At 41.4% G+C, this 23,947-nt stretch overlaps 1 protein-coding gene across 5 annotated transcripts in view; it reads right to left on the reverse strand.

Moving 5' to 3' along the window:
• Window positions 1-2,160: 2,160 nt before the first annotated feature.
• Window positions 2,161-23,947, reverse strand: part of usp54a (ubiquitin specific peptidase 54a) — a 131,393-nt gene continuing 109,606 nt past the window's right edge. For 3 of the 5 annotated variants that reach the window (XM_085970742.1, XM_085970745.1, XM_085970743.1), the window contains exons 15-22: window positions 23,290-23,463; window positions 20,048-20,200; window positions 19,014-19,179; window positions 16,787-18,312; window positions 8,066-8,199; window positions 6,939-7,079; window positions 6,545-6,740; window positions 2,161-4,908 (exon numbers count right to left, since the gene is read on the reverse strand). In XM_085970742.1, the coding sequence (XP_085826868.1) occupies window positions 4,160-4,908; window positions 6,545-6,740; window positions 6,939-7,079; window positions 8,066-8,199; window positions 16,787-18,312; window positions 19,014-19,179; window positions 20,048-20,200; window positions 23,290-23,463 (3,239 nt within the window). In that variant the 3' untranslated portion in view covers window positions 2,161-4,159. The remainder of the gene's footprint in view (window positions 4,909-6,544; window positions 6,741-6,938; window positions 7,080-8,065; window positions 8,200-16,786; window positions 18,313-19,013; window positions 19,180-20,047; window positions 20,201-23,289; window positions 23,464-23,947) is intronic. The other 2 variants (XM_085970744.1, XM_085970747.1) reach the window with 2 other exon arrangements.

Here is a 23,947-nt window from a genome sequence, read left to right on the forward strand (position 1 = left end):
GGCCAAATATTCTCCTTCAGTGCCGCGTGATTCTAATAATGCTAGAATAGTTGTATCATCCGAGAGGTCATTTATAGTAAAAGAACAATGATGAGAGGAAGCAGCATAAGCAATAAAAAGAAATGTAGAAAGTCAGGAGGTCAGAAGGAGGTTGAAGATGGAGATACAGCAGAGGGGAAGGGAGGAGGAGGAGGAGGAGTGGTCTGGTCCGGACACTCGAGAGGCAGTATTGGATGGGTGCATAAGTTCATTCACAGTCGGCTTTTCCATTACTACCCATCTGTAGCCTAGCCTGCTTGAGCACGTATGTGTCAGAAGATAATTGAACCAAAATGCATAAGAATGTCCTACCCTCCCCACTGAAGAGGTCAGTGTGGTTGTGGGGAAAACAATCACATTGTATCATCAATAGAAAATAACTCCCATTTATACAGCACCTCTCAGGAGCTCAGGATGCTCCAAAGCATTTTACAGCCAATGTCGTACTTTTGAAGTGCAGTCACTGTTGTAATGTAGGGAAACAAGGCAACCAATTTGCGCATAGTCCCACAAACAGGAATGACAGCAGGTAGTTTGTGTGATGTTGGTTGAGGGATAAATGTTGATCAGAACACTGAAGTACTCCTCTACCTTCTTCCAAATAGTGCCATGGGATCTTTTAAATCCACCTAAGGGGGCAGACGGGGCCTCGGCTTAATGTTTCATCCAAAAGACAGCACCTCCGACAGTGCAGCACTCCCTCAGTATTGCACTGAAGGGACAGCTTAGATTTTGTGCTCAAGTCTCTGGAGTGGAACCTTCTGACTCAGAAGCAAGTGTTACTACTGAGCCATGGTTGGCATCTTAAACACATCGTGGCTGCTTATTACACCTTTGGCTTTATTTGTTCCTCAGTGCCTTATTTATAAACAGATATGAAGTGCAGTTTATGAGGTCAAAGTTTCACGATAACCTGTTGCATTGGTATTTATTATTTTGATAGCCCAGTAAACATAGATTATTAATGTAGATAGTAAGTTGGTGAACTCTGTCACAGTTGTCTTACTTTCATTGTCCTAATGGTTGCTTCAATATCCAATTGCCTCCCAAGGGGGGAAAAGGGAGGCAGTTGTGCAAATACCTATCAATTAAACATCAGTTCAGGTGCTACGGTGGTTTTTCTGCTCAAGCACATTTTGGATTTTTTTTGTACATCTCTTCCCAACCTCCTGGATCCAAGACAGCACGGTTCAATTACTAGCTTTGCTAGAACTTCTTGCAGATCAGTTACTAGGAGGCACACTTGTGCCAAATCACTCCACCTAACACTTTGGAGTATTTTGATTGTAACTGTGACAGGCAGTTCTGGAACTATGACCCGTGACCCAAACATTGCGTGAGAGGAGCACTGCAGTGTGTGACCCACATTTATGCTTTTTTTTAATAATATAATAAGAGAGAGTAAATTTATCTTAACTGGCTGTACAAATGATTTAACAATGCATATAACTGATTATCAATGTTTCTTATAGGTAAAATCTGGTCTGATTACAAGCACTTGTTAATTTGTAACCATGGCTAGTTTTACCTCCCGAGCTCCGACATCACTTATAGCCCCTTTATCATTCGGGATCCCTCCTGTGGCCTTCCGAATATTCAAAGCTGACACTTCTGTGCAGTACTGAGGGAGCGTTGCATTCTGAGATGCTGTCTTTTAGAAGAGACGTTAAACTGAGGCCCCGTCTGCCTGTTCAAATAGGTGGAACACATCCCATGACACTATGCAAAGAACAGGGGAGTTCTCCCAGTGTCCTGGCTAACATTTATACCTCAACCAACACCAAGAACAAATTAACCAGTCATTTACCTTATGCCGTTTGTGGAACCTTGCTCTGCGCAAATTGGTTGCCGTGTTGCCCTGCCAAACAAAAGTGATGACACTAACAGTAATTCATCGGCAGTGAAGATCCTTTGGGCAGAACGAGGACACGAAAGGTGCTTTATAATTGCAAGACTGTTCCTGACTCGTGCAGTTCACTAAATAAACCTCCGTCAGCTAGTGAAGGAACAAACTGTTTGTGAATTGAGACATTGGGAATTGTTGCAAAGGAAAAAAAAGACGTCAATTCTCGTCTTAAACCGTTTGTTCATCATCAGGGTCAGACCAACGACAGACCCAAATTATTAGCACATTTGAATACTTTATTGCAAAAATATGAGTCGCATTTCCTAGCACTGCAATTAAATACCAATAGGTACAGAAATTTTCCAATTCACATTTCATTGGCTGTCAAAGCTGTACACATTTTAACAGTAATACATTAGCAAGAATATCAAGCTTTACTAAGCAGACAATTATGAAATTACAGTAAAAATCTGTAAACAGTTTTCTACAATAAAATCTCTCAACCCCACAACTGTACACCTGTAACTTTTATCATTGGGTAATCTTATAGGATATACACAAGGGTGTGAATGGCCCGGTACTCACTGCAGAAAAGTACCTCGCAATACCCTTTCATCAGTGGCACTATCAACGTCATGACTCCGCAGACACCACAACAGCTTGGGAGAAGTATTTACTGGCAACACTTCACATGGATCTTCAGCAGTTCGGAATACTGGCAAGTCACTATGAACTTTACAGACTTCCACAAATAAAAATCAGAATCGTACACATTATAAAAATAACAGACGAGTAGGAGAAAATTAAAGGCAATCAGAGTCAGAGCTCACGTGTGCCTGCAGCTGAAGCTTTACTCCGATGGGCGAAGTCCTCTAAATATGACTGTCTTGTTGCCTTCTAACTTCCTTCTAGTTATCCAATCTTCATACATCAAAACTAATTTTCCCCAATTTATCACACCATCGTACTCATGCCCAGTGACCGGGTATACATGTACTTCTTCAATAATTACATTTTAACCTGCATCCTTCATTATTTTTTAACAGCAGCTTCTCATCCCTCATGGCCCTCAGTGAAACAACACCCACGCTGTCTCTCACATCAGGCCTACAATCAAGTACAATTTCAATTATATACAAATATACGGGACAGTGAATAAAGTGTCACGGTGTCTTCCATGTGGGCAGTCAGAACAGACACGTTTTAGCTCCTTCATGTGTTATAGAAAAAACAAGCTGTTCACAAATGGTAAGTACAAGCACGACCTCAGGCTGCAACCAAACAGAACTACAACTGTACTAAACCTACACAGTAAGCTGAATTATTGTGTAATTGTTTGTCTTTTAACCCCCCTTCAAGCCCAAGAATTGACGGAACAAAGTTTTTGCAGGTCAAGCTGACAATCGTTTGTCATGCAGTCACTCCACTTCATTAAAAGAATTAACAGGGTTCAGAGACAGAAGAGCCGAGACGCTGAATGGATCCATCCAATTCCTCTCTCCACTACTTTAGTGGAAGTGGTAACCTGATTACATTAAATGGGCGAACACCTCGGTTAAAACAGCAGAGACAGCGATTTCAGAGGAACGCATTAAACATCCGTAAGCTGGGATCCTGCGGCATAATTGTACGGTCACCTTTAATAAGTTGAGAGATGTTGGAACCGCCAAGTCCCAACCAGAATTTGAGGTTTGTTAAAATACAGCGCTAAAGTGGCTTTCTGCAATTTATTTTCATACAGAACATTTCAACTTGATCGATTTGGAATGAGTTCAATGGGTTATTAAATTGTCTTTATTACAATTACATCAGAAAATGCCTGTTGCAGCTTGACAATATGTAAACCACAAAAGGCATTTCGATCATTAGACTGTCGTACAGAATGCTGCACATTTTATATCAAGATCCTAATTAGTAGAGTGGCTATTACTGTGGTACAACAAAAAATAATTCTGTCTATCCACAGGAGAGCAGTGCAGTTATTATATCCAGCATCAGAACTCTAAACACAATTCCTAAATAGTAACTGAAAAGTTTGAATTTTAGGTTTTATAATTTAAATATATTCAATCTTTAGCCTTCATCATTTTTCATTTATACCAACCATTAAATGCACTTTCAATTTTTAACATCACAGTTGGTAAGTGATCATTTTTACAGTGTTACCTATACATTCAGTTAGTGGCAGTACCAGTGTTTAGTCCAAGCATTAGCCTACTTTAAGATAAATTGCTTCTGACAGTCATTGCTTTTGGCTGACCTCGATCACAAGGGTCAGTGTCGGGGCTTAAACCGCGCCATGTACACACTGCAGTTCCGGCAGTACACCTCGGCAGCATCGATGAACACCAGCTGGCATAAAGCGCACTGATGCCCCCAGGTGGCTAGCTGTGGAGTAGTCTGTTCCGTCACTGGTCGGCCAGCAGATGGCCGTCTCGTATACACACCAGTATCGCTGGTCCTTGCAGGAGTGCGAGGGGCCAAATGCTTCCTCTCACTGGGCTGAGGCTGGGTATAAGTTGCCTTCCTCCAATCCTCATCTGGAGGAACATCAAGGCGGACTGGACCTGCAGAGTTGGAGCATGAAGACTTGTGATAAGGGGATTTTGGAGGGTCCAAGGTATTTGCCGCGTTGTTGTTTTTTGGAAAAGTGTTCTGGCCAGTGCCAAGCACGGGTCTGTAATGCACAGGAAAACGGTCAGCACAACCATAACTATCGGGCACCTCAGTCCTAGTTTGGTGTGGAGGCCTGCTCAATGCGGTTATGCTGGATGGATCTCTGCGAAGTTGCTCCACTTTTCTCTTGTCTGGCAGCACTGCTCGGATGCCTTGAGCCAGTCTCTGCTTGATGACATTCTTATTCTCGACATGCATCTGGTCTATTCTGCTGGGTCTCTGTCCTTTACTCAAACTCCTCTGAGAGCGTGGCAGTGTGCCATAGTTCACTGCAACGTTCTGGTAGTTCTCATGGTTGAGAGCTTCACCCCGGTCAAACACAGCCAGAAATTTTTCGATGTTCTTATCTGCTTTCACAAGAAACAGAAAAAGGTAATTACTGAGGATTTTGATCAGGGACAAAACTGTATTAACTACACATTCAAAAATCTAGCACAAGAACTTCCACACTGGTTCCCCAATGGCCCACTGTAACTTTGGTAGAAACCTTGGAGAAATGGCTGTCCCAACCCAACTTCTGCCGAAGTTATGGCAGATCATCACAAGAACCCCCAGAGAAATTCCAGCCATAGTCTTCAGCTACACATCAAGAGCTGGAGAGCGAGTGAGCAAGAGGACATTTTGTATCCCTACAGATTTCTTCTCAAGTCATGAAAAATATTTTTATATATTAGTGCAAATAATTGTTTTAATGTGTCCTAGCAGACATTTAGCCACGGAATCACTTGTTACATCTGGCTTAAAGGGTTTGTAACGAAGTTGCCTCTGTCACTGATGCTGTGTGGTGTCCATTACTGCATCAGATACGAGCACAATGTTTCACCTGCATTCATAGAATTTACCAATGTTGAGACTGAATAAGGTACCACTGAAGTCCTTCACTTTCACAAGTGGCTTTTTAAATGACATTAATGGCCCTGTAGATCAGCAACAATCATCACTCGTCTTCAGCACAGGAGACGACTATTCGGCCCATTGTGCCGATACTGGCTCTCTGAAAGAGCTATCCACTTAGTTGTAGTTTCTTGCCCCTTTGGTGTACCGTTTTAAATTTGTAATTTTCAAATATTTATTCACTTCCTTTTTAGAAGTCATGATTAATTCTGTTTCCACCACTGTTTCGAGATGAGCATTTCATGCTCCAACAACTCTGCATTTAAAAAAAAAATTCTAACCACCCCTTCGATCTATTGAGGTTCTTAAATTTATGACTTCTAATTACTGGTTCAGTGAACAATGAAAATAGTTTTCCTTTATTTATTCATTCATTCATTCACACAATTTTGAACATCTTGATCAGGTCTCTCTTAGCTTCCTCTGTTGGAGTGAAGAGTGCCCCAGTTTCTTCAGTCTCAACTCAATGAAAGCTTCTCATTTCTGATACCATCTTAGCAACTCTCTTCTGCACCCTCTCTATGGCCATAATGTCCTGGTATTTTAAAAATTGCTTTACAAGATCCCAATGGTAACAATTTCAAAGTAGGCACAAACAATTTTGATGAGCTGCTATATAACTAACATTGCATCCATTCACGATGCATCAGATTTAACCCGTTGCAACGTTTTGTTCCTGGTCATTTAATAATTTTAAATATTACTACAATATTAAAACAACAAATGCCATGAACCTGTCAGAAATGATAGTGTATTAGCATTTTTCAAATTACTGCTATATGCTGAATCTGAATGTTACAATTATAATGCCTCAGTACCTGGTCAAACTAATGCTGCCTCTTGCACTTAGTGCCAGTAAACATTAAAACATAGTGTTACGCTGCAAGAAAAAGTTGCCATGTAAAGTAATCTCTTCAATACCATGTTGATGATCATTTCATATTTGAAGACCAGCTCAGAAGTAATGATAACAATACAACAATGGAAGGGAAATGAGCCGGACAAGGACAGTCAGTCATGCAACCTTACATACGATGGATACGCGTACAGAAAAGGAGATGCAAATGCAAGTCGAGAAGCCAAGATTACCTGATGCTCTGTTTGCCTCACCAGCCTTGCTGGGCTGCAGTGGATCAGACGGAAGGTGCGGTGATAGGTAGGGATGGTGCTGTGGGCAAGAGGTTAACACAATAGGATCATGGGAGGGAGCTTGGGACGTGGTCAAGGAAGAGGAACTGACCGATCTTTGTCGAGGCTCCACGTGTTTTCTCAGAGTTGCTGTTTCCTTGCAACATAAAATGGACATAACTGTCAGATGCAGAGACTTTCCAAAAAGACAGACAGAAAATGAATTGCTTCAAATTTATTCCCCTAAACCTCTTCCACAATGTTAAGCAATTCACTAAGATCATAACACTAGAATAAACAAAACATTAAAAAAAAATCATTTACAGGTCTATATTGCCGCAGGAAGTTTACTTACGACACTGTGAGAAGTAACCACAGGATTATCTCTGTTAGCAAGGATGGTTCCACTCAGGCTGCGAGCGATACGGCGGAAATTCTCTGCACTGTAATCATCATTTTCCATATTTTCTCTTGGAGCAAATTCATTGAAGTGTACCTTATCAGATTAGAGGATAAAAATCAATACAGGAGACTGATTAAACCCTCATGGCAGCAGCAAAAGTTCTGTAACAAAGCAAAATATATGTCCTTTCAAGTACAGGGGCTCAGAATAAATCCAGCTAAAGGCTAAAGAGTGGAGGTCTCTTCAGAAACTCCAGCCATTTATATTGGTCATAAATGGATATAACAGCAATCTCAACTAAACGTGGCAGAGCTTACAGTGAAAGGAAGCATCCACGTAGTGGATACTTAGAGAACAGCACAAAAGGTTAAAGTCGAGGGAGAGCTTTGAAATGCATTTGGATCATGCATTAACTATATGTAAACCTTGGTAGCATATAAAATAATGTAACAGGATAGCAAACTCCCAAGCTTGACTCATCTACCGTCAATAGTTATGGCTGGTTCTTGACCAGCTTTTAAATGGATCCTTCGTAACACAGTGCTTCATTTCTGTAGGATCCTCATGAGAAGGTTGGTGCTGCCCATTAGAAGCACCGCTTGCATTGCCCAATCGAGCAACAGCTAGCCATGGTCAGGCAGCTCCGACCTGCTCCCATGTCGCTCCAAAGTCACCACTCCCATTGCAATGATGGAGCAGCTCCTCGGGCTGGGGGAGGATGGTGGTTCTTCCCCGTCAATGCTGCTGAAGCAGCCAAGAGCCACATCACTACTGAAGGAAAAAATAAATTAGCAATAGGGGAGTACTTTGAATTAAAAGGACTCCACAAAACCTGCCTTTTCCTTTAACCAGTTTAGAAGAGTAACCCTTCCCCCCCCCCCCCCCCAAATACACCATGATATTTCCAAATCCAACACCACCCATATTGATAGCCTGAGAGAGACTGCCAATTTAATGGAAATTAGTACACATGATGGGCAACATCATAGGGTAGATAAGACATTTTCTATTCACTTCTGAATAAAATTGATAAAGCAAAAGGGACAATAAGTATCTTTTCCTGCTAAGTTTTCAAGTACCTTTGCACTGACTGGTACGGGTGCTCCGTAGGATACTGTCCCATAAGCACTGCGCTCAATCTCCGCGGTCGGAGTCTTTGAGCGACCTCTTTCAGGCAGAGAGAAGTGTTTTCTTGTAACTGTATGTGCAGAAACTAGAGGAGGCACAAAAATCGAAGAGACATTAACACTTGCTTTACTGGAAGAGCTGAATAAATAACACGCTATAATTAGGTCTTTAATTAGTCCAGTCTTCAAAGGGTGACGCTTCACTCTACAACAATATTATTCCTTAATTACTGTATTCACAAAAATTATACGTGAAGCAAGATGTTCATTAAAAGCCTAGTAATTCGATGTAAACCGCGCTATACAGCGCTTAGAAAAGATTCTGGAAATGTCTTTGTTTAGTATACGCTCAGTGGGCCTGGATATCTCTGGTCGCAATGGTGCTCTAGACTTTTTCAGTACCTTCCAGAGTCTAAAATCAACTGATGGTGCACCACTCTGGCTCACATTTTCCAAATGGGGTCCGTGGGGCGATCAGATACCTGTCCGTCTGCGGCCAGGCATACTGTGCACGACAATGTCACAAAAGCAGCATTTTCCCCGGATTTGTTGACTTATTAACAGATCGTTTTCTTCTGCTGTATTCTGATTTTAAAAAAGGTTCCCTGCAATGATGCCACTCTTTTCCTTTGGGAAAGTGTCTTTTGGAAGTTAAGACAAGAGATCTCTTGGAGCATGTTAATATTTTCAGCTTGTCTCTCACTCTGCCAGCGCAATTTACACTTCATCTAGAGCCATCCTTTGTTTCTTAACCTGTCCCATTACCATCTCCTCTCGCCTTGAATATCTCTTAACATCTCTGTGGTAATTATTCTTTATGTTAGTAAGAAGTATTGTGATTGGTTGTTTGTTTCCTGCCTTGGGATATATGCTGTAATCTCATTGGTAGTTGAGGTCATGTGATTTGTGGTGGCCATCTTAAATTCAGTTCTTTCCAGCCTTTAGTTGGGACTGGGTGTTGAAGATGTGCTACAGATGTGCCTTAGATTAGAAAGGCAAATCTATTCTTTATTTCAATTTATTAACTTTATGTCAGAATGGAGCGATATCTTCAACCAGAACGATTCAATGCTGACCCTAATTCTGCAGGAGTGGATGATAAATGGAAACACTGGTATTGTACATTTAAAAACTTTTTGGGCGTGTTGGATCAAGAGTCTCTAAATAAGCTGAATATGCTGATCAACTACATTGCTCCGGATGTGTATAAGTATATTTTGGACTGTAAAACTTACGAAGTGTCTATTTCTACATTGGAAAAGATTTTTGTTAAACCAAAGAATGAGGTATTTGCACGTCACCTTCTATCTACCCGTAGGCAGCAGGTGGGAGAATCTTTGGATACTTATTTACAAGCACTTCGGTGCCTTAGTATTAACTGTAATTATAAGGCCGTGACGGCTGAAGAATATAAGGAAGAATCGGTACGGGATGCTTTTATTAATGGATTACTGTCTAGATCAATTCGTCAGCGGTTGTTAGAAAATAAGACTTTGGATCTTAAGAGTGCTTTTGAGCAAGGTTCTACATTGGATGTGGCTCAGAGAAGTTCGGATTCTTATGCTCTTTTTAATCGGCCTGTGACTGTGGTTTCGGCAGTTCCGGATGAAAAGGAATTATGTGGACTTAATAGGAGTGGTTTACTAGATTCTGAAACAGTTTCTACTTCAGCGGCTGTTGCCTCTAGGATTCAGAAGTGTTATTTTTGTGGGAACGTCCGGCACCCTCGTCTGAAGTGTCCTGCTCGGGAGGCTGTGTGTAGTAAATGCGGCAAGAGAGGTCATTACGCACGTGTGTGTAAATCATCAGGTTCAATTACCTCCTCTGTGACTATTCAGCCTTTAGATAGGGCGTTTATTGCATCAATTTCTGCTGCATTTGCTCATGGCCTAAACAAAGCTATAGTTACGGCCCAAGTTAATGGGTTGGAAGTGAAGGCCCTTATAGATACGGGCAGTACCGAGAGTTTTATAAGTCTTCAGTTTGCAAAGGAGAAGCATTTAAAAATTTCGCCTGTTTCCTATCAGGTGTGTATGGCTCAGACGACTCTCACTTCACAAGTAGCTGGTTGTTGCCTTGTGAAATTGATTCTTCTAGGTAATACGTATACTGATATACGCCTATCTGTTTTGCCTAATCTCTGTGCGGATATTTTGATTGGTCATGATGTGCTTCAGTTACACGAGTCTCTCAGTCTTTCATTTGGAGGGACTAAGCCACCTTTATCTATTTGTGGATTAACCTCTTTATCCATTTCTCCATTATCACTTTTTTCCAATTTGATGCCGGATTGTAAGCCAATTGCTACCAAATCAAGAAGGTATAGCAGTCAGGATAGAGAATTTATTAATTCTGAAGTTCAACGTCTCTTATTGGAAGGAATCATTGAACCTAGTTGTTCGCCTTGGCGGGCACAGGTAGTTGTCACGACTAACGAGAGACATAAGAAACGAATGGTGATAGACTATTCCCAAACTATTAATAGGTATACTCAATTAGATGCGTACCCTTTGCCTAAGATTGATGAGCTTATCAATAAAGTATCTCCGTATAAGGTTTTTAGCACTATTGACCTAAAGAGTGCTTATCATCAGATTCCTATTGTTAAGAAGGATCAACCATATACAGCCTTTGAGGCTGGTGGAAAGCTGTATCAGTTTTGCCGAATACCATTTGGTGTTACTAATGGTGTTGCTTGTTTTCAACGGGCAATGGATGCTTTTATAAGTGATAACTCTCTCTCTGACACCTTTTCATACTTAGATGACATCACGGTGTGTGGCAAATCAAGGGTGGAGCATGATTCTAATTCAGAAAGATTCCTTCAAGCTGCGGAAAAAGTTGGTTTAACTTTCAATAAAGAGAAGTGTACCTTTTCGACCACTGAGGTAAATCTACTGGGGTACATTATCTCGGGAAACAAGATTAAACCAGACCCAGAACGTCTGCGACCATTGATTGATTTACCTTATCCTACTAATTCTAAGGCTTTGCAATGAGTTGTTGGACTGTTTTCTTACTATTCTAATTGGATTGCAAATTTTTCACAGAAGATCCGGCCTCTTATTCGGGTTACGACATATCCTCTATCATGGGAGGCCAGGACGTGTTTTGATAATTTTAAAAAGGATATCCTTGGAGCAGTTGTGCATTCTATTGATGAGCAGGTTCCTTTTGTGATCGAGACGGACGCTTCTGATTTTGCAATTGGGGCTACTCTGAACCAAAATGGAAGACCTGTGGCCTTTTTCTCACGTACCTTGAACAATAGTGAAAAAAGGCATTCTTCAATAGAGAAAGAGGCGTATGCAATAGTAGAAGCACTGCGTAAATGGAGACATTATTTATCGGGACGACATTTTACGTTGGTAACTGATCAAAAGTCTGTGTCCTTTATGTTTGATGTCAAACATTTTGGAAAGATTAAGAATGATAAAATAATGAGGTGGAGGATTGAGTTGGCATGTTACCATTTTGATATAGTTTATCGACCGGGGAAGGATAATGTTGCTGCTGATGCGCTGTCGAGGGCTTATTGTTCTGTGATTCACGGAGATACGCTTATTAATCTTCATAATGCCTTATGCCATCCTGGGGTTACGAGGATGATACACTTCGTACGCAGTAAGAATTTGCCCTTTTCAGTTGAAGACGTCAAGCGGATGACTTCATCATGTTCTATCTGTGCTCGGTGTAAACCGAATTTCTTTAAGCCTCAACAAGCTCATCTTATAAAGGCTACATCTCCTTTTGAACGTTTGAGCGTCGATTTTAAGGGGCCTCTTCCTTCAACTACTCAAAACCGATATATATTTACTGTTGTGGATGAGTTTTCAAGGTTCCCTTTTGCTTTTCCTTGCGCAGATGTATCAGCTGCTACAGTTATCAAATGTCTGACTCAACTTTTTGTCATCTTTGGGATGCCTGCGTATATCCATTCGGATCAGGGAAGTTCTTTTATGTCTTCCCAGTTGAAGGAATACCTTCAGAGTCGGGGAATTTCTACTAGCAGAACTACCCTGTACAATCCCCAGGGTAATGGACAGTGCGAATGATACAATGGGGTGATCTGGAAGGCAGTTATGTTGGCTTTGACATCCCGGAACCTTAAGAATACACAGTGGGAAATGGTACTGCCTGATGCCCTGCATTCCATTAGATCATTGCTTTCAACGGCTACTAATGTGACCCCCCATGAAAGGCTCTTTAACTATCCGCGGAGATCTACTACGGGATATTCGGTACCTTCATGGCTTACTATGCAAGGACCTGTGCTGCTTCGACGCCATGTTAGATTGTCAAAATATGATCCTTTAGTGGAGGAGGTGGAGCTGTTGGAGGCAAATTCCCAATATGCTCACATTCGATTCCAAGATGGGAAAGAAAGTACCGTTTCAATTAAAGACTTGGCTCCTTGTGGTGGCCAGCCTTCTTCTGAGGATATTAACAATAGTCATGATTCAGATAATGTGGATGCTGTTACAAATACTACGAATATTTCCAATCCGACTGCAGATAATTATACTTCTATTAGTCAGCCCTCGATGGATGTTCATGACCGTCCCAGTTTACCTCCTGATGGGATTTCTAATCCGGAAACCGTTGAAAATCGGGATATGGATAGCCTTCCTGCAGAAGATACTTCTGTCTCTCCTGGTGTGGGAGGGCAAGGAATTTCACCAAGGTTAAGAAGGTCGACACGAACAAGATATCCGGTCGACCGATTGAAAATGGACTTTTAAATTGATAGTAATGTTTTAAAATTGTTGAAATATTATATTATATTGTTTTAGTTGAGAGATACTTAATACTTATGTGCAATGTTACTATTTGTTGTTGCTCACTTAGTATTGTGTCATGTTGAATAGTTTTATTTTGTCTGTGCATAGTTTTAGTTGTAAATAATTAATCATAAATTGTAAAGGCTATTTAGGTTGGAGTATATTTTTAAAAGGAGGGGTGAATGTGGTGATTATTCTTTGTTAGTAAGAAGTATTGTGATTGGTTGTTTCCTGCCTTGGGATATATGCTGTAATCTCATTGGTAGTTGAGGTCATGTGATTTGTGGTGGCCATCTTAAATTCAGTTCTTTCCAGCCTTTAGTTGGGACTGGGTGTTGAAGATGTGCTACAGGATTTTTAAGTTAATATAGCCTAGATTAGAAAGGCAAATCTATTCTTTATTTCAATCTCTCATAGAAATATAGAAGATAGGAGCAGGAGTAGGCCATTCGGCCCCTCAAGCCTGCTCCGCCATTCAGTGCGATCATGGCCGATCATCTAAACTCAGTACCCGGTCCCTGCTTTCTCCCCATACCCTTGATCCCTTTAGCCTTGAGAAATATATCCAGCTCCTTCTTGAATATATTTAATGAATTGGCCTCAACTGCCTTCTGTGGTAGAGAATTCCACAGGTTCACCACTCTCTGGGTGAAGAAATTCCTCCTCATCTCTGTCCTAAATGGCTTACCCCTTACCTTTAGACTATGACCCCTGGTTCTGGACTCCCCCACCATCGGGAACATCCTTCCTGCATCTAGTCTGTCTAGTCCTGTTAGAATTTTATAAGTTTCAATGAGATCCCCTCTCATTCTTCTAAACTCCAGCGAGTATAAGCCCAATCGACCCAATCTCTCCTCATACGTCTGGTGAATCTTCACTGTACTCCCTCCATGGCAAGAACATCCTTCCTCAGATAAGGCGACCAAAACGGCACACAATACTCAAGGTGTGGTCTCACCAAGGCCCTGTACAACTGCAGCAAGACATCCTTGTTCCTGTACTCGAATCCTCTCGCTATGAAGACCAACATACCATTTGCCTTCTTAACCGCCTGCTGCACCTGCATGCTTACCTTCAGCGACTGGTGCACAAGGACACCCAGGTCTCGTACTTCCCCTTCTCCCAATCTATTGCCGTTCAGATAATAATCTGCCTTCCTGTTTTTGCCACCAAAGTGGATAACCTCGCATTTATCCACATTATACTGCATCTGCCATATCACCCAACCTGTCCAAATCATACTGGAGTTTCTCAGCATCCTCCTCACAGCACACCCCCCCCACCCAGCTTTGTGTCGTCTGCAAACTTCTTCTGCTGTATTCTGATTAAAAAAAGGTTCCCTGCAATGATGCCACGCTTTTCCTTTGGGAAAGTGTCTTTTGGAAGTTAAGACAAGAGATCTCTTGGAGCATGTTAATATTTGTGGGATTCCCCAACACAGTAAAGTTTTAAAACCGTTGCTCTAACTTAACTAAGCCTAACTTTACTTGATCTGTAACTAATCATGAGCAGGCTGCTAAACATATTTTGAGTCGAAATGAAACCCTTTAGAACATTACATCCTTCCATCGCGTAAGAGGTACGTAGACTTGAATGTACAGTTCAAATTCTGCCTCCACATACACGCTGTAGTCTTGCAACACAGTGTCTACAGAAAGAATGCATTACTTTACTCTGCAAACCTGCCGGGCCAATCTGGTTTGGTGCCATTTTCAGCTTGCCAATCGAGGAATTTTTCCAGAGGGGAACATACCACTGCCGTAAATTTTACACTTTAATCTCAACAGTATTATAAACTCACTACAATATTTATCTTCAAACTAATGTCTGAGATTAAACTTTACTGTGTTGGGGAATCCCACAAATATTAACATGCTCCAAGAGATCTCTTGTCTTAACTTCCAAAATTAAGATTTAATTCCATGTTTAAAATCTATCATGTGATTTCAAACATGGACTCCTTCCATAAGGAAAGACCCCTTTTAATTTAAAGAACCCTTTATAAAAATTCTGAAGAATATGACCCACCAAAGAAAGGTATGCACTTTCCTCAATCCCGGTTGGTCCTGAAGTAACCAGCACCAATGTTTCCTACCGAACCTTAATAGCAGCCTACACAGAAGGAAGTTGAAACTAAGAAAGATTTGACAAATTGGCACATGCACCAGATGCAAATGGAAAGTCTACTGACATCAGAACTCTCTGCTGCTGCTTCGATACCCAACCAGGTGCTGAGTAGTACCGCATTCTTCAAAAGAAACAGAAAATGCCAGCATGCTGCAAAGAAGCCGCCCAAGCCCGCTGGTACCATTGAAGGACGTGCTCCTGGCCTTCCTCCTCTTCAGAGACAATGGGATTGAGCACCTGGCAAATCAGGGCAAAAACCAAAAGCTCCACATGCACCAACCTGAGGCATGGCTTGGAGCTGCAACAGACACTTTATACGGCCAGGGCACAAGCCAGCTTTATTGAGCAGTGGAAATCTAGCTTAGAAATTGTTGTACTCGAGCATTCCACTGAAGGAGATGGTCATTTTAAGCCCTCTTACCAAGACTGCATTAATCTTTCCAAGCACATAAACCTGTATTGATTATCGATCACTGGTAAAGATTTATGACATTAAATTCTTAAATCTAGGTGCTGGTACCAACCGGAAAACTCAACTGAAATCAAACCGATGCTGGTCCAGGGTGTCAAAGATTGCAACGGGTACTAAGCAAAGCAGAGGGGGGAAAAGTTTTTCAATAGTTATTTTATCAAAGACAGACCAAGATGTCATCATCATACATGTGGAAATTGAGCCCATGTTTATGGATGATGTCACCAAGGGGAAGCAAGAAGGTGAGGAAGAGGAGGTTGTTAAGGATAGATCCTTCAGGAACTCCAGGGGGAATGGTTGGGAGGTAGGAAGAGAAGCTATTGTTGCAAGATGCTCCAGGTATGATCAACTGTTAAAAGTGGAACTAAGTGAAGGCTGACCTACCAAATTGGACAGTGGAGGAGAGGCATTGGAGGAGGATGGTGTGGTTAACTGTTTCAGTGGCTGCAAAGAAGTCAAGGATGAAAAGGGACAATTCACCGTGGTCAGAGTCACAGAGGATGGCATTTGTGACTTGGTTTAGGGCCGTTTTGGTGCTGTGGCAAAGGCAGAAACCTGATTGGAGAGATTCAAACAGAGGCTGGCACAAAAGCTGCCCATGGATTTGGGAAGTGACAACATGTTCAAGGACTGGAGAGAAAAGGGAGGTCGGAAATGAGGCAGTAATTTGCAAGGACAAAGGGCTGGGTTTTTTGAAGGGGGTGATGGCAGCAGTTTTGAAAGGGAGGGGGGTTACACTACCCGAGGAGAGGGAACCATTTACGTTGTCAACTAACGTGGGGGCCAGGAAGGGGAGCTTGGTGGTCAAACTGTACATGGAGATTGATGAATCAAGAAGAAGAACATAAGAAATAGGAGCAGGAGTAGGCCAATCGGCCCCTCGAGCCTGCTCCGCCATTCAATAAGATCATGGCTGATCTGATCCTAACCGCCAATCTTCTTTAGTTTAGTCTATTTTCATTTAAACAATCCGCAAATGACTTGGAATTAATGAGCCAGACAGCATGAGGGTGCAAAGTTCTAAGTAGATATGATCATTAACCCAAGATGTCTTAGTGGTGACACTTTAATCGAGCACGGTGATTGATCGTCCCTGCACAGTCAAGCTGACGTACTCCTCCCAGCAAACTCCCCTGGTTCCATCTAAATCTCACCGCTTGAACAAAACATTCAACAACTGAGCAATTTGTCCTTAATTACTGAACATCATAAATAATACATTCGCATTTCGGTACACTTTCCAAAAAATTGGAAATGCTATTACTTGCTTATCGCGCGTGCCGATCCTCTCACCTGGTTTCGCGCTACTTTGTCTGGTGGCGTTCTCAGCCAGCCGTCTCCCTGGTGAATATCTGCTACTCTCAGAAGCCTGCAGACTTGCTTGATACAGGGACTCCAGCTCTGAAAACTCCAGCTCTATATCCTGATCTTTACTATTAATCGGCTGCACCTGTTGGTTTCCATGATTGTGGGTATTATTTTCTTGACTGGACAGATTACCATGCAGGTGTTGCTGTTCAACATTTTTGTAATCTGGTGGAGACGTGCAATGTTTTCTAACACCGTCAATCCATCGGTCTACAGGCACAGAAGCAGTACTAACAGAAAGCTCATTTTGCTGCCTCACTGGTTCAGGGGTTTTGCTGGAACAGGTTTCTCTGAAAAATGATTGGACAGCATTTTGGTATCTTTGTCCATATGTCTCATCTGTTTGAGGGGCAGGTGAAAACTCTGACCCTCTGGAGTGACTGTTTACGTCTCTTGTAACAGCATCAGTCTTTGCTCTGTAAGTGGGAGCAGATGGAGAAACAGGCACCTCAGCTTTACAATCCAAAGGTCTGTGTGAAACCTGGGGAGAATATAAGCTATCAGAAGACCGCTTTGCGCTGCCCAACTGATCCTTGTCTTGGAGAACCCCCATCTTTTGATGCGACGTCAGAGGTAGCTGGGATACTTCCTGATCAAATTTCTTTGGTAGAAAATTCGAACATGCACTTTTATAATTACCTTCATGATTTCCCTGGCCCAACTTGACATTTAGTCTTTGAAACTGTGCGGTCGTTGACTTTACATTAACCCCATCAACTGTGGTCTTGGACTTGGGTGAATGGGCACTGTCAATCTCTGCCGAGTTCAATTCCAAATTCAAATCACTTTTGTGTGATTGATAAGTAGCAGATTGTACAGGGGACCAGTTCAAGCTTGTGGAAGACAAAGTTGTACATGGAGAGATTTTGGTATCAGTTGTGTTGAACTGCCTTGAATTGCAATATAAAGAAGAATGGGAATTGCTGTTTGAATAGACATCTGTTTCATCCTTTTGTGTTAACACTTGCACGTGGGGAGATGGTGATGGAAACGTGTGGCTCATGTTTCCGTACTCAGCCGTAAGCAACGGCAAGGAGCCATATTTGCTCATTTTCTGTTTATGGTTGAGTGCTGAACAGTCCGACTCATCCTTCTCTTCCACTGGCTCATCAATATTCTTCACCTGACGTTTGGGCATTGTGCCAGTTACACATTTCTCCTCCACCTTCTCCCCAGGGAAAAAAGCTGGACCCCAATTGCAGTTGTGGGGAGATGGAAGCTCGGTGGTATATCTGGCAGATTGGCTTCTGAACTGAAACAAAACCAATGAAGCGGAAGCTTGGCCATGCGGCTCCGAGTGAGGATTGTGGAACCTGGGTGCATGTTGGGCGTGTAGTTGGTGATGGGAGGATGAGTGGACCAGGGAAGATTTGGGCCTGTGATCTGGCTCGCTGATGGGTTCCATTACTCTCTCTGACGCTAACAGTACTTTGACCTGGCTAGCCTGCACACTGAAATAAAAAATGTGTGTGTTATTTCTGAAGATTAACAGTGGAAACAATTCAATGCCAGAAAACACATATTGCATGCTCCTCTCTACCAATAGATACGAGGTTTTAATTAAACGCTACATTTAAAACCGTACATCAGCATTTTGTTATTTATTTCAGAAAGTATAATTTTGTATTCCACTTACTGTCCCACCTAAGGAACTGCTGAGAGGCACGGTGGAAAAGCTGGGAATCAACTCATTGTTAGAATTCATGAAAAAAATAAGATTTTGTACATCCGCTCTACAGTAGAATCTGCATATTTCTAAATATCTCATGGAAATGTAATGTTCAAGGGGCTAGAAATTAAAATGAATCTCAAAAGGAGTTACCAACAGCACACAGACCTTCACCCAAGTTAATCAAATTTATGGAAGCATGACTAATACTTGCTCCATTACAATTCTGATCATAAAGAACAGTCTCATTTAATTCAGTGCAAGTGACATACTATCTCATAGCAGTTCTGTATATTTCTTTTTAAAAAAGGCACCATGAGAAAGTTTTCAAAATAATTTTAAATGGTTACTGAACATTTTGTCCAACAACGACAAGCTCATTTTCTATAAAACAAAAGGTCTTATTTTCAAAGCATTATTTGCTGTATCAATGCTCAAATGGCTTCTATCTGACGTTTGTCCCTCTTAATCCTCAGATACTACCTTTTGCATTCAGTCACGGGGTCCCCTGGTGGAGGGGAGTGGATGGATTGTTGCATGCGCTCCTGCAGACTTCGAACCTTCTTCATGCAAATATGCAGCTTCTTATCAGCAAGGGCTCTGCTGTGTGTGATGGCACTGCCTTCATGCATAGCAAGTCTTAGTTTAGCTAAAATGCAAAACAGCAGAAAAAAAAATGCACACGCAGACCCAAACAACATGCAGTTGTAAAACAGAAGTATGAGAAACTCACAAAATGCTCTGATGAAATGTTAGCAGTGATTTGTAACAGCAATGTTATACAGCTTCAATCACAAAAAGGTGTTCTGCACACAGCGGCTTATCAAATGCTCACGGAATCACATATCCTACTGAGAATATGCATAACCACATAGCTAAGCAAATGTCAAAATAAAGTGAATGAGTGGCACAATCATTACTCTGCCCCTCAATGACATTAAAGGTGCTCAAACATGGAAATGCTCAAAGGCGTGAAAGAAATACTGAGCGAAAAGCAATTCATGTTTATCTAGTTTGCCGCACTGAGAATCTGTATTCTCAAGCAAAATCTAAGTACAAGTTTTAAATTTACTGCAAGTGTAATTTAAGAAAACTGCAGTTTTTGTACATATTTGGCTAAAAGCAAATGAGAAATTAAAAAAGCACAATTTTATAAAGGATTCTCTTGAAAAGAGCATTTTAGAATAGACATAATAATAGTTTTGAACTGATTAAAAATGACAAGAGCCCTTGGTTCAAATATTATTTCAAATTTGAAAATCCAGATATTCATCAATTACATTTTCCCAAAAAAAACTCCCAATAAAACATTCTGATGAAATGATTTCAAGACAATTTTTGATGCTTGAAGAATTTCCAAATGGGAACACGACATGCATACAAAGAGAAATGGGTAACTGGCAGGTTTTTGCTTCAGTTTCTAGCCAAATGAAGAACCGGTTTTAGTGGGAAAGATATCATAACAGGTTAGCAGAGCATTTAGGCTGCGAGCAGCAGAGGCGGTTAGGCTTACTTACACACAGCTTCATGGCAGAGATTGAGCGCTGCAGCCAAGTCATCCTTCTGTTCAAGACGGAAAGACTGTTCTAATAGAGAGTCTACCTCCTGCAATGATCTCTCAAACTTGTCAGTCTTCCCTGCAGAAGCAACATCAAGTTGTTTCACATGCACTTGATTAAAGAACAAGGTAATATGCTCAGTAGCAGCAAAAATTCATTACACAAGAACAACTGCTTTCAAATCTAACACTTTGTATCATACTTTGGTAAAAGTTTTCTATACTTTGGTAACATTTTCTATATAAAAGCTTTTAGTGTCAAACATTTATTAAAAAAAAAAAAATCTCAAAGAAGTCATATTTTCAGGCTGCTGTTTTCACCTGGAGCCAGAAATTGACAAACCTCTTCCAGTCTGCAAATCTCCCTCACCGAAAAGCAATTAAACTCAACCTCATGCCGTCTCCAGTTAAATGAATTGTATATTGTGGCTTTAAAGTGACAGGCAACCTTAAACACAGCTCCGGATTAGCAGCGTGTTACGTGATTCAACGCTCCAGTCATTATAAAATACTTACTGCGAGCAATGCCACGAAATCTGCTAGACACCAGAAGTGCTGGGCTCCCCCGTGTAATGCAGAAACATAGTTGTAATTAGAGTGCAAACAAGGGGACCAACTCCAACCATTTACTTCACGAGAACTAGCCACCTTAACCACACAGTAGATTCCCAAGCACCAATGATTTTTGTGGGTCTGCAAAATGGTTGGCGCCAGGTGGATGGGTCATTTACACGAAGGAATGCAGTAGCTGCAATCCTGTAATATCAATACACCTTTAGACGATTCAGTAAGCTGTGACATTAAAAAAGTTTTACCAAAAAAGCGAATGAAACGATCAGCATTACCAAAGAGAAAGCAATCCAACGGCAATGAGGAGGAAGTCAGATATATTATAAGGGGGTCAAATAAAGAAATAACAAAGGAAGATTGTGGAAACACGGCAAAATATGGGGGTGAAAAAATTAACAGATTTAATTGAACGGTCAGCTCAGTCACATGCTATTCCCTCTTGCTGTGTATTCATAAAAGCATGAATAATCACAATAAAAAACCCACAGACTGTAAGAAGGTTAGATGGGCCTTCATGCTAACCTTAATGTAGCTGTATGATAACATAACCATGAAAATGGAGGAAATTATACAAATCCCAAAACAAATTTCAAATGCTTGTACCCTTCTAAAGCACCAAAAAATATTACACTGGCACGTGAAGCAGTTCTGTTTTACTGATGCTCCTTCACATAGATGGTGGTATTGTTTTATCAAAAGTACATTTAATTTAGAACTACAAACTTTTAAGGGGAACATACAAATGAGGTGGTGAAATATAATTCCCCTGTAAGTTTCCTAGCAGTGATATCGGGGGTTCACATTTCCCAAGCTGGTCATTGCTGTTTCACACTAGGTCATGAGGTTATTCGTGTGCCTTCATATTTGAGAAAACTTGCCGGTTTTTCCAAGTTACGTCTGCAGACACTGGAGTACTGCTCCCTTATGTGGGAAGACTCGCACCTCTCCGAGCTTACTGGACAGGATCCAATAAAAGCCCTCCCCTATTTTGTAGATCCTGTTATAATCAAGTGCTCCTCTGAACTTTTCTCCTGCTTAAGCTCAAAATATGCAATTCTAGATAATCCTGCTTACATCCTCGCCAAAATCAAGTCGTCAACGCCATCTCTTAGTCGAACTCTTAATTTCCCAGAGCCTAAAAACTATCGAGCCATTTACCACCCCTCGGTATTCCCCGCCTCTCATTATCTTCAGGCTTCTAAGATTTGGTTTCGTCCAAATCACAACTTCTCGATTTGCCTGGTCTTCCCCTTTAGTCAAGCACTTCACCGTTGTATATCTCAACTTCTTTCTCCCTCTCTATATTGCGTGGTCAGACTTGAGCTTGCAGAGCAAGTTCCTTTCCCCAACTGCTTTAACTAGAGCTGCTGCAAAGTGGAAGCGGGCCATGCCTCAGGAGGGTGGGTAAAATAAAAGAAATATGACAAGTCACCCCGAGCACCCCTCCCAGCAACTGAATGCACAGCACCAGAGACACTGCAGCAGACTGTCTTGTCTGCTTGTCATCTCACTCAAGATGTTATACCAAATACAAGAGGAAAGCAATGTTGGAAATTGTTATGCTAGACACCAGCACTGATGAAACAAATTTCTAGCATCTCCAATTCATCGACTCTTACAGCAGAGGAGGCCATTCGGCCCGTCGTGCCTGTGCTGACTCTTTGAAAGAGCCGTCGTGTTTAGCCCCACATCCCAGCTTTCGGTCTGTAACTTGGAGTTCCCCGTCCTCAAGTCAATGTCCAACTCCCTCTTCAAATTATTGATGGAATCAGCTTTCTCCACCTTTTCAGGCAAGGTGTTCCAGATCCCCACAACTCAGGGAAGAAAATCCTCATCTCTAGATTGTTTGCCAATGATTTTAAATCTATGACCTCTGGTTATTGACCCACTTCCTAGAGGGAGTAGCCTTTCCTCGATCTACTCGATCAAAAACAATTGGAAATATTTAATTGAGGGACAGGTAGTAATGAGAAAATATCGATCATACTCTGGAATTGAATTCTGGCTGCTAACTGAACCCTTATTAAAATGTAGTCTTCTGAAGTAAAGTATCCTCCAGCCAACAAATGCTGCCATATTTCAGTTTGTTCCTTTCTTGCAAAATGAACTATTCCAGTAGATTATGAGATTAAATTTACAAGATTAGGGAAAATATCCTTTGAGAGCAGGGGGAATATAATCTTGACAAAATAGAAGATTCCCCGACAAACTGTTGCGATGTCTACTTGTGATGAAACCCAGTTTCCTTAACTTCAGCAACACTTAACAGAATTATAAAATAAAAACGTACTCTCCTATTAATTGTGCAAGTGTACTACATAGTGTGGTACGGAGCCTTTTAGGTCCCAGGCTTGTTTCTTAACTTAACTGAACTCAATTCAGGTAATGGGGACACTAATATCAGAGGCAAGGGAGGAGATAGATCGATCAGCTCGTTTTCCATTTGTGATCAGTACCCAGTGATTGTGGCTGGAAAGCGCATGCATGAGGCTGCTGCTGCAGGACCAGAGTGAGCTCAACGACAATAGACCCCCAGCAGAGAACTACGTGCCTTTAATTCGTTTCCCTTAATGTGAACCTGAAACAAATGTTGTATTATCGGCCGGGGCCAGACAGCAGCCAAACACTCACCCTGATTCTGTAGCTCATCCAGGTCCATGAATTTGCTCGGTCGGGGGTTGAACACCATAGCTGCTTCCTTTTCCCGCAGTTTCTTTCGCCTCAGTTCCTCTTCTTTAGTTCTCCTTTTAATCTCCTCTTCCAGCTCATCCAACTCACTTCGCATGGGATGACTGTAGTTTTCATCTATATGAAGCAGATTTAACAATTTAACAACTATACAAATTTGTTTTTGTCTAAAATTTTTGGTTCAAATATAGTACTTTTTAGTAAGTATGAAAACAGGTATGGCGATGTACACTTTTTTAAAAAAGCAAACTAAAAAACAAAGTTTTGTTGAAAGACCACAGATTTTCAATAAATAAGGAACCAGTCATTTATTCCCAGAAGTGATTACACCGACTAGGGAGTCCAGAGGTTCAGATGTCAAACTGCACTTGCAGCTTAAGCTCCTTAGTTATTTGAACTAAAACGGCATTACAGGTTTGAACTTACACTACTGCATATTTTTTGGTATCACAATGAGGTACGAGTGTGTGCTGGACAATAGAGTCCTTGCTGTGCTTTGCCAAATTGCACCAATATGAAATGAAGAATGCCAGTTTAGTCCAGTGGGTCCCTGCCTTGAGAATGATAATGAGATGACCTAACTTGTTCACTTACATCCCTT

Source organism: Somniosus microcephalus, chromosome 29 (assembly GCF_052327205.1).
Source record: "Somniosus microcephalus isolate GS21.2 chromosome 29, FLI_Smic_1.0, whole genome shotgun sequence".
In the NCBI taxonomy this organism is placed as follows: Eukaryota; Metazoa; Chordata; class Chondrichthyes; order Squaliformes; family Somniosidae; genus Somniosus; species Somniosus microcephalus.